General features: G+C 27.0%; 2 protein-coding genes across 2 annotated transcripts; one reads left to right on the top strand and one right to left on the bottom strand.

The window, feature by feature from the left end:
* The first annotated feature begins 864 nt into the window (after nt 1-864).
* On the top strand, nt 865-2,931 carry LOC132926848 (uncharacterized). Its single transcript, XM_060991260.1, has 4 exons — nt 865-891; nt 2,104-2,256; nt 2,420-2,587; nt 2,770-2,931. Exons 1-4 carry the CDS (start codon nt 865-867, stop codon nt 2,929-2,931), a joined length of 510 nt encoding a protein of 169 aa, XP_060847243.1.
* A 1,905-nt stretch (nt 2,932-4,836) lies between these two features.
* On the bottom strand, nt 4,837-6,748 carry LOC132917049 (uncharacterized). The gene is made up of 4 exons (XM_060977572.1): nt 6,570-6,748; nt 5,835-5,993; nt 5,384-5,551; nt 4,837-5,122 (listed from the first exon to the last, which is right to left on the bottom strand). The coding sequence occupies exons 1-4, from the start codon at nt 6,657-6,659 to the stop codon at nt 4,964-4,966; spliced, it is 576 nt and encodes a 191-aa protein (XP_060833555.1). The 5' UTR covers nt 6,660-6,748; the 3' UTR covers nt 4,837-4,963.
* Between the last annotated feature and the right edge of the window lie 6,756 nt (nt 6,749-13,504).

Consider the following 13,504-nt stretch of genomic DNA (forward strand, 5'->3'; position numbering starts at 1 on the left):
ATACTAAACCGCACCAAGCCTAAAGCTAAAAAAATAAATAAAGAAAATCAACCTATTCCAACACTTGCTATACCACCTCCATCTCGAAGAAGTGGAAATGAAGCCCCCAATCCAAACTCAAAAGGAAAACCGTATTACGCCGAAATCGCAGCTAACAAACCACCCCACCCGATCAATCTCTACACATCATAACCAAATTCTTCGATGAACTAAAATCTATACTTAACCCCCTTCTTACTGTTTTAACATCCCTAATAAACAAAATAACACTCCCTATAACTCCTACTCCATAACACACACACACCACATATTCCATACATCAAAACACAAACACACAATATATTATATTATAATATATATATAACTAAATTAAATTGTTATTGTTATTGTTATTTATAAAATTATAACTAATTTGTTGTAACATGTAATATGTTGATACATTTTAATTTAATAAATAAAAAAAAAAAAAAATTCAAATATTCAACACGATATTACATTGTTTGGTATGGTATAATGATATCACAATAGTAGTAAATATTTTGGTACATCTACTGAAACTTACTATCAATATAACTTATAAGATTTTAAATTTCGAAAATCTGAAAATAAAATAGTATAGAATTTATTTTAAATGTTGTTGTAAAGCTCATTCTATATTATTCTTATGCTATCATCTAAAAATCATAATTGAATAGGACCTACATCCATTACATTGAATATGTTGTCATTGGAACATATAATAGTATTAACATACTATAATTATATAAGATAAACATTCAAATAGAGCGATGTTAATTATGATGAAAAAATATTTGTATACTTGTATATCGTAAACATTATAATAATATGAAAGATAATAAAGATATGAAGCTGATTTCTACTTTACCAATTGTATGTAAATTTTAAATTTTATTGTATCATAATATTTGAGTAGATATACGATAATATTAATACAACTTTATTAAAAATATAATATTAGTGTCTTGAAGTTTTTACTATATATTATACAGTCCAAAATGTCGTGGGAAATTAAAAAAAATAGGGTATGGAAAGGTTTTTATGAAAAATATTATTATTGGTCATTAAACCTTAAATAATACACAACTATTGTTTGACAATATATGAATAATAAATGTATATGTGTATAACACTTATATCGAATTATGAACTATCGCTGAAATTAATAGTAAATAACTTAGGGGAAAAATACAAAATTAATTAAACAAAATAAATGTTATGCGAAAACAGTTTTCAACAAACAATTTTATTTCTTTGTTATAGTTTAAAAATGAATATACTGAATATTCGTTTTAGCATTTGCTAGAAACGAATAATATTAAAATAATAGACAATTTTATTTATTTTTGAGACATTTACAAAAGTATTTAAAATGTTTATATTTTTAATTTGGAAACCATGAAAATGTAATACAATATCCATATTATATAAGTTGTTCTTTTAGCTTTATAGGTTATAAGTAAATTAAGTTTAAATGTTGTATTAATTAAAAAATAATGAGTTTAACTACTTGTATTTACTATTTTGATGTAAAATACTTGTAAGTTGTGGGGAATTGAAATTGTACTTCTATTATATATTTTACTTTCATAATTATTAATGACATTTTCAAAATAACATAATATATTCATTTTAAGCTATTATTGATAATTTATAATATATACTATATAGGTAAATGATAATAAAATAAATTACTATCTCAAGAAATATAAATATATACAATAACATATAATTATAATTAATTATATGTAGGCTACTAGGCTGACAAAACGTCTCCGTTCAGAATTGTTTATCTTATGATTTATTATTTTTTTCATTGAATTCGAATTTAACACATCTTTTAGAATAGCCTATTCAATGACGTGGTACCCTCTACTCCTACTTTGAAGCAGAAAAGTTACCTACTTACTAATTGTTTATAAATTTATTTCATATTAAAAATTGTGTACACTGTACAGTATAATACCTACACGTGTCCAACTAAGAAAAATTGTATTGCCATATTATTTAATAATAGTATGGAGATGATTTAAAAATTAGAATCAAATGTTTCAATGACGATATAATAAAATATTTTATTTCTAGGGTGAATATAAAGTAATCATCAATCAATTTTTTAAGTGTAATCCCTCACAAGAATATAAAATACAACATAACTTCTACATAGTTCATACTAAAAATACAACGTTATTCAAAGGAAATATTACATTATTAATCCCATTTGATGACACCATGTCAGTATGTATTTACGGATTATATAATTATATACACAATTGATATAGCTTATTAAAAAACATTTCAATGAACTTAAAATTGAGTGATGCATAATATTATGCACCTATAATAAATTATTTATTTCATACAAAACTCGTTTAAATATTTAATCGTTACAATATTATAGATGGAATTTAATTTGGCTATGAGAGATTCATTTGGAAAATGGAGAGATAATACTTTAGTTCAAAAATCACCTAAAGCTTGCTCAGTGGTCAAACAGGTCATTGGGAATAGTTGGAATAATTATTTGAACAGTTTTGGAATAAAAAACCACGCTTGTCCTATATCTCCAGTAAGAACATTTGTTTACGTTTTAGTTAGATTATATACTTGTATGTGATGTATTACAGCTTAAGATAATAATATACTTATTATACACTTATAATTCATTAATCACACGTATGGAAAATATTTATATTTTTACTTTATTTTACAATTGTAATTAATCTAACAAAATGTGTATAATATTTATAGGGCGTTTATACGTCTGGGAATGGTATGGATACGTCAATATTTAAGGACGCTAATTTTCCTCGACAGTTTATCTATGGAACTTACAAACTGCGTTATTCTTATAATCGTAATAATGAAATACTTTCCTGTAATAATTATGTTTTTGAAATTAAGCGACTTTGAGTTAAAGTGTTTCATTTGAGTAATAGAGTCACATTATAATATTTAGTTGCTTGGAAAACGATCATATTATTGTATAGATAAAATTAATAAATACATTTTTTTTTTATTTAATTCTTTTTTAACATTATAAAATATTATACAAAATTAAAAGTTAATTTATTTGATAACTGCTTTTTAATTTTTAGTTATATAAATATATTAATCCACAGGTGTACGATACAATTACTGTTAATAGTAAGTTATAGCATATGTAAATTGTGTTCTCTTTTTACTATAAAGATATACATTTTTTTATAATATAATCTCACATGTAGTTACTTAACAACTGAAAGCAACTTTTTATAATACCTATGTCTTGTTTATTATTAAAGTTACTATAGATTATTAATTTGTATTATTAAAAGCATAATTTTCACCTAAATTTGTTTTTTTATTTTCAATGTTGTACACGTTTGTAAATTGGTATCCTGAGTTTATCAGATGATGAGTAATTTTTATTTATAGCAATAACCTAATGACTTACAGATGAATACAGTGTATTTTTTTCAAAATTAAATTCATTACAAAATATATAGTATTATTATTAATTAGATTAGTGTAATGATATATTTATTAAACATTGACTTTTTTTTAGAATTTCGAGAGAATATATTTTGTTCATGGATAAGTATTTATATAGTGCAGAAAATACTTATCGTAATCATTTATATATTCTCATCAATAATAATGAATACTAACTTAAATTCCTAATATTGATTTTGAGAAAATAAAATATGGGATAATTTAAATATTTACTAGACATAGAAACGAATAAAAATATGTATACTAGGTACTCAATAAGAAATGCATTATGGTTTAATTTTGGTTTTCACAAAAAAATATTAAAAGCTTTTCGTACGTAATAACAATTAAATGATGATGAAATAATGAATATTATTCTTGTATCACACAATTTCGAGTACGGGATTTTCAGAGTCATCGATGTTTTGCGGTGTCTATAAGAGTTGTAAAAATGAAAAATGTATACGTTAAATTAATTAATAACCAAATAAACTTATAACTTAAATAAGAATTAAATTAGTAATTAGTTATTAATAAATTTCTATTGATCCATTAATATTAATCTAATGAAATAAACACTTACTTATTTATGTTTTTTTTTGCTTATAATATATTCATATACAAATTAAAAAATTAAATAATAAATCATACAGTACCTAGTTAAAATTATAATAACGTGCAAATATCACCTTTATAAATAAGAGTGAAAATTTCAAGCTTTGAGAATCCGAGAATAATTATTTTCAAAGTTATAGCCAAAAAATTGAAAATCGTTTGCATTTTGTACTTATTTTGTTTAATTGCTGTAAATTAGTCAGTTTTGAATTTAGAAAGTTTATTAAACTATCAAATTTCATTAAACAATTAGGCATAAAATAATTAGTGGTTAAAGTTGGTGTTTGCCATTGAAGAAAAAAAGTTGTACTGCGCATGCTCACGTTTAATTAAGTTAAAAAAATTTAAAGACCATAAAAATATATATTTTTATGTCATAATAACCAAATAAAGAACAGAGTTCAAATTGCAGAGCTCTACGCAAAGATATTGAGTGTTCTCAAATATCTCAATTACCTTTTGAATACTGTACCTATATCCGGCTCTGGTTATAATAAACAGCGATCACTGCATGTATATACATTTGTTGAAATAAAATAATGAAATGGTACGCGATGAGTATAAAACAATAACTAGGCGAAATCAAGCACAGTTATCGGAAGTTAAACATAAGGAACAATTATGTTAAAATTAACATAAGGACATTTAGTAATGTCTATTATTCATGATAATTCTCTTTCTTTATCTTTTTATTATTTAACTAAATTATTATCCTGTATTGTAAACTGATTAATACCAATGAATTATTTTTATTCGTGTAAAATTAAAACATTTATATAGTACTTACGGGAGCTTTATAAACGATATTAGGTTATAAGTGTATAATATTGCATAATTATTTAGATGATATTATACATTAAACAGGCTTAAATTCTACAATATAAATAAGACAACTATAAACTTCTTTTTTATGTGTATAATAATGTCGAATTTTGTATGTCCCGTAAACAAATGTTTTTGGTATATTTGCATTTGATAACAACGATGTATCCATGCCCGTAGCCGTATAAATGCCCTAAAAGATTTAAAGTATACGATTATTTAATTATTTTAATAGTATTAGTAATTAAAATAGTATTATTATATTATAATTAATTTATATCGTGTACAATTAATAATGTTCTACAATTATATTCGATTGATGGTGGTAATCAAATAAAAAAAAGTTAAGAGTGCATAATATCAACAAACTTAAATTTGATCCAATAGTTGCTTTAATAGTAACGATACAAATATATTCGAAAATGATATTGTATAATTGTTTATGTTATTATACCGGAGATATAGGACATGTGACATTCTGCATTCCTAATCCATCCATTATAGCGTTCCATGATGCTCCCAATAAATGTTTGAATGACGAGCAACCTTTTGGCGATTTATGGTAGAACGTATTGTCTTTCCAATTTCCATCTGCATCTTTGAAAGAAAAAGTTGCTTCCAACTAGGGAAAAAAAAACACTGATTGCTTAATATATACATATATTACTATTAAAGAAACATAATATTATATTTTAAATGTAACAACAAATAAAAAATGTTATGAATGTTTGCGTTTAGACAGTTCAAGAAATTCCAATTCGGTAGTCATCCGGTGTATTATATTATGTTTAAACTATAAAGTAATTTTTGTTTATTTATTTTTTTTTTAGATTTTGTTTCAGACTGTCAGAGTATAATTATAAATCTAAAAATAATACACATTTTACAAATATAGACATACTTACAAACAAAGTGTCGTCAAATGGAACGCTACTGTTTGAGTATCCTTTGATTTCAGTAACGTTGGATTTGGGATTACGGCTCAGGTAAAAATTATGTTGTATTTTATTGTTTTGTGAAGAATCACAATTGCCAATGTGTTTGAATATTAATTTGTATGGACCCTAAACAGGAATCTATTGATTATGTACACCATATTTAAACATATAAAATATATAAGTTTATCAGTTAAAAATAATAATATTGATTGTATGGTATACGGTATACTATAAGATATTAACAGCGTACATGCTAACCTAAAATAGATTATGTCATATTTTAACTTTCGATAAAATTAAGAATAACTATTTTATTAAAGTATTTTCAATTTTTCATTTACAATGCCCCTAAGACTTTCCATATAATTTATTACATTTGTCAATAATGAAAAAAATATTATAAATAAATATAAATATTGTGGACATGGATAAAATGATCAACAATAGATTGCTGCCACTTGAGTTTGATGCACTCGGTTTTTGTTTAGTATTTTATTTACCTTGTTTTTATATGAATTTGAATTTAAAGTGATACTGACTTTTTTTTTGAAATTTAGGTACCTGTATGTCAACAATTTAACGGACAAAAGAAAATGATCTCTTCTAAAAAATAAATAAATTACCAATATTACACGTTCCACTCTATCACCCTAAAATTATTTTGTCGAAATGATAATGCAATAATCAAAAGTATTCACTTACGAGAGGTAATTTTGTAAAAATATTAAGAGCACTCGATTCAATGCACGATAATAATAACACTATTAGTGAATTAATTAAAAAAAGATTCATTATGATGAGTATAAGTTTAGGTTTTCGCTAACACTACGATATAAAGTATTTTATTTAAAATAAAGTACAACGTTTTATTTTCTTGTTTGTTCTAGTAAACACAAATAATGAATGAAATTGATTGTACCTGTGTTATTGTGACTACCTATACGTTTTTTTAAAAATAATTATCTTGATTGAAGTCATGTTTGAAAATTGCAGTTATTATGTTTGGCATTGTGTTTGTCATCGTGTTTATAATTCATAAATATTTAAATTGTATTCACAATGTTCATTGCTAATATCTGATTACAGAATCATAAATATATTCACATGATAAGTATCAAAAAAGTGTATTATAAATTTACAAAATCGTGCGTTATGTTATGTCTAAATTAATGATGTATACCAAAGATAATCTATGATAATAAGAGTAACTATCGCAAAATTTTTTTATTATATGATACGAGGCGAACATTTGAAAAGGCCACGGAGTAGAATAATATATGTAATTCAGATGAATTATTACCGTCATATTACTAACGAGCATAACGTTTTAAAGTGTAATAAAGTAGAGAACAGATGTATTTCAGCATTTTTATTTTATAAATGTAAAATTATACATATATTTTAATGAACTATAATAATTATGTTACGAAATATTAATACAATATACTATAATGATTTTACTTGTCTTGCCCAGTCGAAAGGTAAAAGCTGGGTGATAGGTGATGGTGAAATACAAAATATGGCAATTTATATTTGTTACACTGAACGTAGTGTTTATGCGGAGGCTAATGAGTTTCTAATTAGAAATACAAATAAGTACATCAATCACTATACATTTCATATTTTTTATTTAAAAAACTTAAAATCATTATAAAGCGCATGAAACGTATCTTTAGTTTAGATAATAATAATAATAATTTTATTTCGATTTAATCTAAGAAAGAGTATGAGTGACATATTGCGATGATTTTGACTTTATAAATTATACATGAATTAAATATTATTTTATTATCTAACAAGCATATTATTATAATAAATATTTAGAAAAAAAAATATTAGTTAAGTTCAGATGCTCTATGGTTGTCACAATATGTAGTTAATTTGAAATACAATAAATGAAAATAATATTTTTTATAGCCGGATTAAACACTAAAACTTAATTTTTGAACTTATTTCTAAAATATGTTACATATTATATACAATGAGGATAATATTTTATTTTAAATAATATTAAAACATTTATATCGGAGTCTATTACAACATAATATTATATGATGCGATATAGGGTTAAAAATAACTAATAAAATTGTGAAGCAATCGAATATTTTTAATTATTAAGAATAATATAGTAAGTAATTAATATTATTGAATATCGTGGTTTACAAGGAATTAAATGGCAACAGTTTATCACAAAATGTAATTTTATTACCTTAATATATTAACTACATGATTGGAATCTGATCAAAATATCGTATTATAGTATAGTTTTGATACTTAATTATAAAAATATTATGTATGCAAAATAATATTTCTATTTTCTAAGGATTCAAGTGACGTTGAAATAAAAAAAAACAGTTAGCTGAAATAAGTGTAATAATAATTGTTATATTTGAAAACGCTTTTTTATAGTTAATAAACGTTTTATAGTTTCATATTATTGTAGCTAGTTTCCTAGCTACAATATAATATAATAATATCAATAATGTTTAACTGAACAAAACCACATCTCGATGTTAATAGTTTAGTAATAACAGTATTGTAATAGCTTTTTGACTAAGTCGTGTATTACCTCGTCGTAAATCAGAATAGCGCAGTATAATCAATGGTCGGAATAGAAAACGATACTATCCGGAACGATATACATTATTATTAAATACAATTTAAAAAAATATATCTGATTTATATTCATAGTGTATAATTCCGAAATAACTATGATGATAATTACGTCAGCGAAACCGAGGCATTCTTCGTCAATCACTCCGGCTGGTCACTTTCCTAGCAGAGTGAAGAACCTTTATCGATCCCCCTTCAAGATATCGGCGATCATACTGCTGGTGCTTCTTGAATTATCCACCGTAGCTGTGATCGCCGTACCGTTGAATTCGGACGACGAATGGATGGCGGTGGTCGTACCCATTACACGGTCACCTGCAGTCACCACTACCCATCAAGGCCGAATTTCAACGCAGTTCGAACCCTTACAAAAGTGGTGGAGCTCCATTTCCGCGAGTTATTCCAACCGCAATAAATCAGTGTGGACCTTGGCGAGGTCTTCTCCTCGTTACGGTACTTTTCGTAATGGATTGTCTTACCACGGCATAAATCTTGGTAAAAACCGCGATGTTGAGGGTTATAACGATGAGCAGAAATATGGTAAAAATCAACGTGTGGGAAATGAACGCGATTCTTACCGTTACGACAAGCACTGCGGTGAAAACCAACATCAGAAGCACTGTAGTAAGAAGCAGTGCGATAAGCCTTTTGGCAGAAACCACCACGAACAACATTGCGCTAAAAACCGAAATGGCGAAGGTCGTCATGGTATTAATTACAACAAACAAAACAAGCAGCAGAACATGAGAAACGGTAACAGACGCAAACAGTTTAACATGGACAATAAGGTTAGCTAGTGCCGTAGTTTTCGGTATTCATTTTTTTGTAGATCGGCTAAACTGGTAAGTGGTGGGGCTAAGTTATATACAACAATTTTCGGAAAGACTGTAAACGCCCTTTCGGTAAAGTGCGTAATTCAATTACTATTTTCTATATAATTGAGAAGTCGCCCCGGGCTTTTGAATGATTTTTTTAAATCAATAGGTCCCGCCCTAGGATATCATCAAAATACAACCATATTTGTTATTTAAATATAATTGGCGTGTACAAAGGTCGTCTGTAATGTAAATTGCAATGAGTTAGATTTATATAATGGGCCAAGGGAAAATCTCAAGCGAATCGGCTAAAATTTCGCTATTTTTGGATGGTTACGTGTATTTATAATATAATATATTTATTTTTATTTTTTTATTTTTATTTAAATCAATATAAATTAGTAAATTCAGTTGTCTGTATTAGGCGATTAAAATATTTTAGTAGCTAAGTTTTAAATTGAGATAATTACGTGTATCGTTGATGTGAGCTTATGAAAATTTATATTAAATCAATAGTGATAAACTAGCTATTAGGAAAATGAATAAATCACTATTTACACAAAACACTGTAATAATAATTGTAATCAGACAAATAAATAATATTTAAACTGCAAATCAAAATAGTTATTTCTAAATTTTCAAAATATTGCGCACAATTGAACGTCTACAAGCCGTGTAATATCGTTATAAAATTGTGGCAAACTCGTAGATTTGCAGTTATTTTGATACCTATTTTGTAACTAGAACGGAGTCATAAATCATAATTTATTATGTTATTGTTACTTATACAAGTACAATCAAAATTATCGTTTTATTTCAGTGCGATTATAACTTATATGACTTTAGGTCTCCAGATTGCATGTTAAACATCATCCTATTAATAAAATAGTTTTCACAACTATACACCTACACACTACGCATGTTTTCTTATATTTATATGCCATTACAGGTAATCGTCAACATAAATAATGATCGAACGCCTAGTCCAACATTATTGCAAGTAGAAACAGCAGTACCAGTGCTGGTCTCGACCACGCAAGAAACCGTTACCGTCGGGCTGAAGAATAGTTGCTCTATCTTATGGTTTATTAACATATATGTACCGATAAATTGTATACTTGTATGTTTTCTGATATTATTTTGCTTTATGTGTATATTATGATATAAAATAGCATTTTTTTGGTTCGTTAATTTATACAAAAAACAGCATAATAATATTTAATTAAAATAATTAATATAAATACCTGTGTAATATTGTCTTAACTCATTGCATAATAATATAACAACGAATCGAATGATGATGCATAGCAAACTATAATTTTAACTTATATAATCATATATTATAATATTATACAAATATGCTCGTTCATTCGACATTATAAAGGGCAATAAAGTCCAACAGTTTGATTTTTTAGAGGGGTTTGCTATACAATAACCATGTAAATTCATTTTTTTTTTTAGAAAAATTTTTCCTCGAAATGTATAAAGAAAAATATTTTTGAAAAACTGATTCAACAAACAGATAAATTTAATTATTAAAGAATTAGTTATATTATTGTAACAAAAGGTGTGCAATATTTAGAAGTGCCAATGTTTTCATTACCCCATCATCGTTTACCAAAACCTTAAACAGTCATTGTTGTTCATACAAACATTTCAAAGTATCTCTAAATAGTAAATACAATCTCTTTAACAGGCCTGTGGTCAATATCAGAATTGTTGTATTTGTGGACGATAAAGGAAAATACATAAAGTAGCTCGCGCCTGTAATGAAGTGTACATTTGAAATTAAAATTTTTAAATCTGTTGATATTTTTAAGACAGTTACCTAATGATCATATAAATGGAAATAATACAAAAGTATTCATGCATTTTGTTTTTTGAAGTGAAACTTATTTCGGAGGGACTTAGAAAATAATTGATCACGTGATTATAACGTTCGGCTATAAGGTTCCAGTCATAACGCTGTAACGTTATTAATGGTGACTATCCTTCTCGCTTGTGTACGTGTTTTTTGAATGTGAAATAAAAAAAAACCAACTAAGTTATTTTTTATGCAAAAAGTCTATTTTAAAATGCAAATAATGCAATACTTTGTGAAATTATCAATCGCATATAATGACAATTTTAATTATACACAAAAATATAGAATATACACCTGAAATGGCTATACTAAACCAGCAAGTTCTACTGCAGAGGAATAAAATATATAAAGCGACAGCTACTTGGCAATTCCGCTCGGGTAACGCGGTCGTTCGGATATCGTATAAATCAAATTTGGGTTTTCGCGTAAACGCGAGTATATATAATATTATATTCGCTAGAAATATGTTTTTATCGTCGAAAAATATTCTTTAATCCTCTAAGTGTGCATTTATATGCAAAATACAATTTCAGTATAATAATCAGATTGACATGAAATATATAAAATGTATTATCTCCGGGAGGTTCTTGTATATAATGGGCATACATGAATATGAACGTCATCTCTAATAAAAATATATAGCAACATAAAATAATAAAATCCGTATTCTAGTAATCTAGTAAATATTAATGAGAAAAAAAAATCGCATTATGCTAGTAGTGTGTGTTGTTTAAGTCGAAGAAAAACTAACAAAAAATAATAATGTGCACGTTTAATCCAAACATATAAACAGTAGGTATCTTATTATAATAATATGTAATACAGAACCGTAAAACACGATAGAGAAAATAATAAATACCTATTGTAAATAAAATGCAATTATAAAAGAAGAAAAAATGTCGTACTATTAACAATGTACTATAATATTATTATGATGGTTTGTCTTACTATAAAAGCATCGAAATAATATACTATTATAGAGTCTTTGGCGTACGATCGTATGCGGAAAGTGTAAAAAACTGTATGAAATATTTTAGATCCTTTTTTCTTTTCTGCAGTTAAGGGTGTATTACTGCTATACGATTTTGTAGTATTCGGTAGCGATAGATTTGGCAGCCCAGATAGACAATATTATAATGATAATATTATGCGAAATTGCAAACAGGTGATCAATATTATATTTACAGTATGTGTCTTTTTTTGCGTATGAATACTAGACAACATGCACCTCCTAATGTCGTAACGTCCCATAGTATATATTACCTCACGTATTATAAGCATTTCGGTTTACATCGTATTGTTATAATATCGACGATCGTGTAAATTTCATCGATATGACGTGTGTAAACTACGACCGTACAAAATTTAAAGAGTTTTGTATACCGTTTTTTAGGTATAGGCTTATATTTGTAAATTAGTTATATACGCTATAATTATAGCAATTATATATAATATTAATGTAAGTATAGTGTAGTATTGCCGGGATATAAAAAGTGCAGAAGCGAATTGCTTTATAATTTTTATAACCGTCGGTGTTCGGTAGCGATAAAATTGTATTTTCAGTAGCCGACGCGATTAAACGGATGCGGAGATGGGGAGACGCGAATCACGCGAGCGTAAGTATATATTTAAATATATATACATTATACTTAGACTAGTGCTAAACCGAAAGAGAGAAAAGTTTCGCGATATTTATGGCTTGCAAATGCTTATAAAGTATATACTATATATGCAACAAAAAAATATTATTATATTATGCGCGCCGCTGCAGGTGGCGATTCTGTTTAATTTCTCAGATTAATCGCGTAGTCACGTTTTGTAGTACGAGAGCAACTTTTCGCATTACGGCCATTACGACGCATACGTACGAAAAAATAGTAATATAAATAAACGAAACGAGATCGTATCTCCCTGAAACACGCTGAGGATCACGCACTTTGTCCTCCCGGCGGCGACACTCGTCCGCGGGCTTCATTGGATTTTTCTCGTTTAAATATATATATATTATACGCAATAGTTATATATCATATCGGGTGCGGCGACCGTGGAGCACGACAAAAAGAAACAAAAAAAAAAAAACACGAGAGATGGGAGAGAAAAGGAAGTAAGACATAGAAACTTTTAATTCGCATTTATTGCACGCTCCGGAACTAACTTTTGCGTGTGTACGCGCGCGGAAACAATCTCTCCCCCCCATCTATCTATACCTCGCTATCTCGTCCGCGGGGTGAAGTGGTGCTGGACGAGTGGACCGTGGGCTGAAACGACGAGTCGTCCTAAAGTGTTTTTCGCGGAGACAGTGGCGGAACTATTCATTCGCTTCGAGACATGTACACAATATAATA

Source organism: Rhopalosiphum padi, chromosome 1, assembly GCF_020882245.1.
Source record: "Rhopalosiphum padi isolate XX-2018 chromosome 1, ASM2088224v1, whole genome shotgun sequence".
NCBI classification, from domain to species: domain Eukaryota; kingdom Metazoa; phylum Arthropoda; class Insecta; order Hemiptera; family Aphididae; genus Rhopalosiphum; species Rhopalosiphum padi.

Coding starts and splice junctions, on each gene's coding strand:
- LOC132926848 (XM_060991260.1), top strand. CDS start 865: ATGAAGCTGATTTCTACTTTACCAATT. Junction 892..2,103: donor TGATTTCTACTTTACCAATT/GTATGTAAATTT, acceptor TTTTATTTCTAG/GGTGAATATAAAGTAATCAT. Junction 2,257..2,419: donor CATTTGATGACACCATGTCA/GTATGTATTTAC, acceptor ACAATATTATAG/ATGGAATTTAATTTGGCTAT.
- LOC132917049 (XM_060977572.1), bottom strand. CDS start 6,659: ATGAATCTTTTTTTAATTAATTCACTAATAGTGTTATTATTATCGTGC. Junction 5,994..6,569: donor TTTTTACAAAATTACCTCTC/GTAAGTGAATAC, acceptor ATTCCTGTTTAG/GGTCCATACAAATTAATATT. Junction 5,552..5,834: donor CATTTGACGACACTTTGTTT/GTAAGTATGTCT, acceptor TTTTTTCCCTAG/TTGGAAGCAACTTTTTCTTT.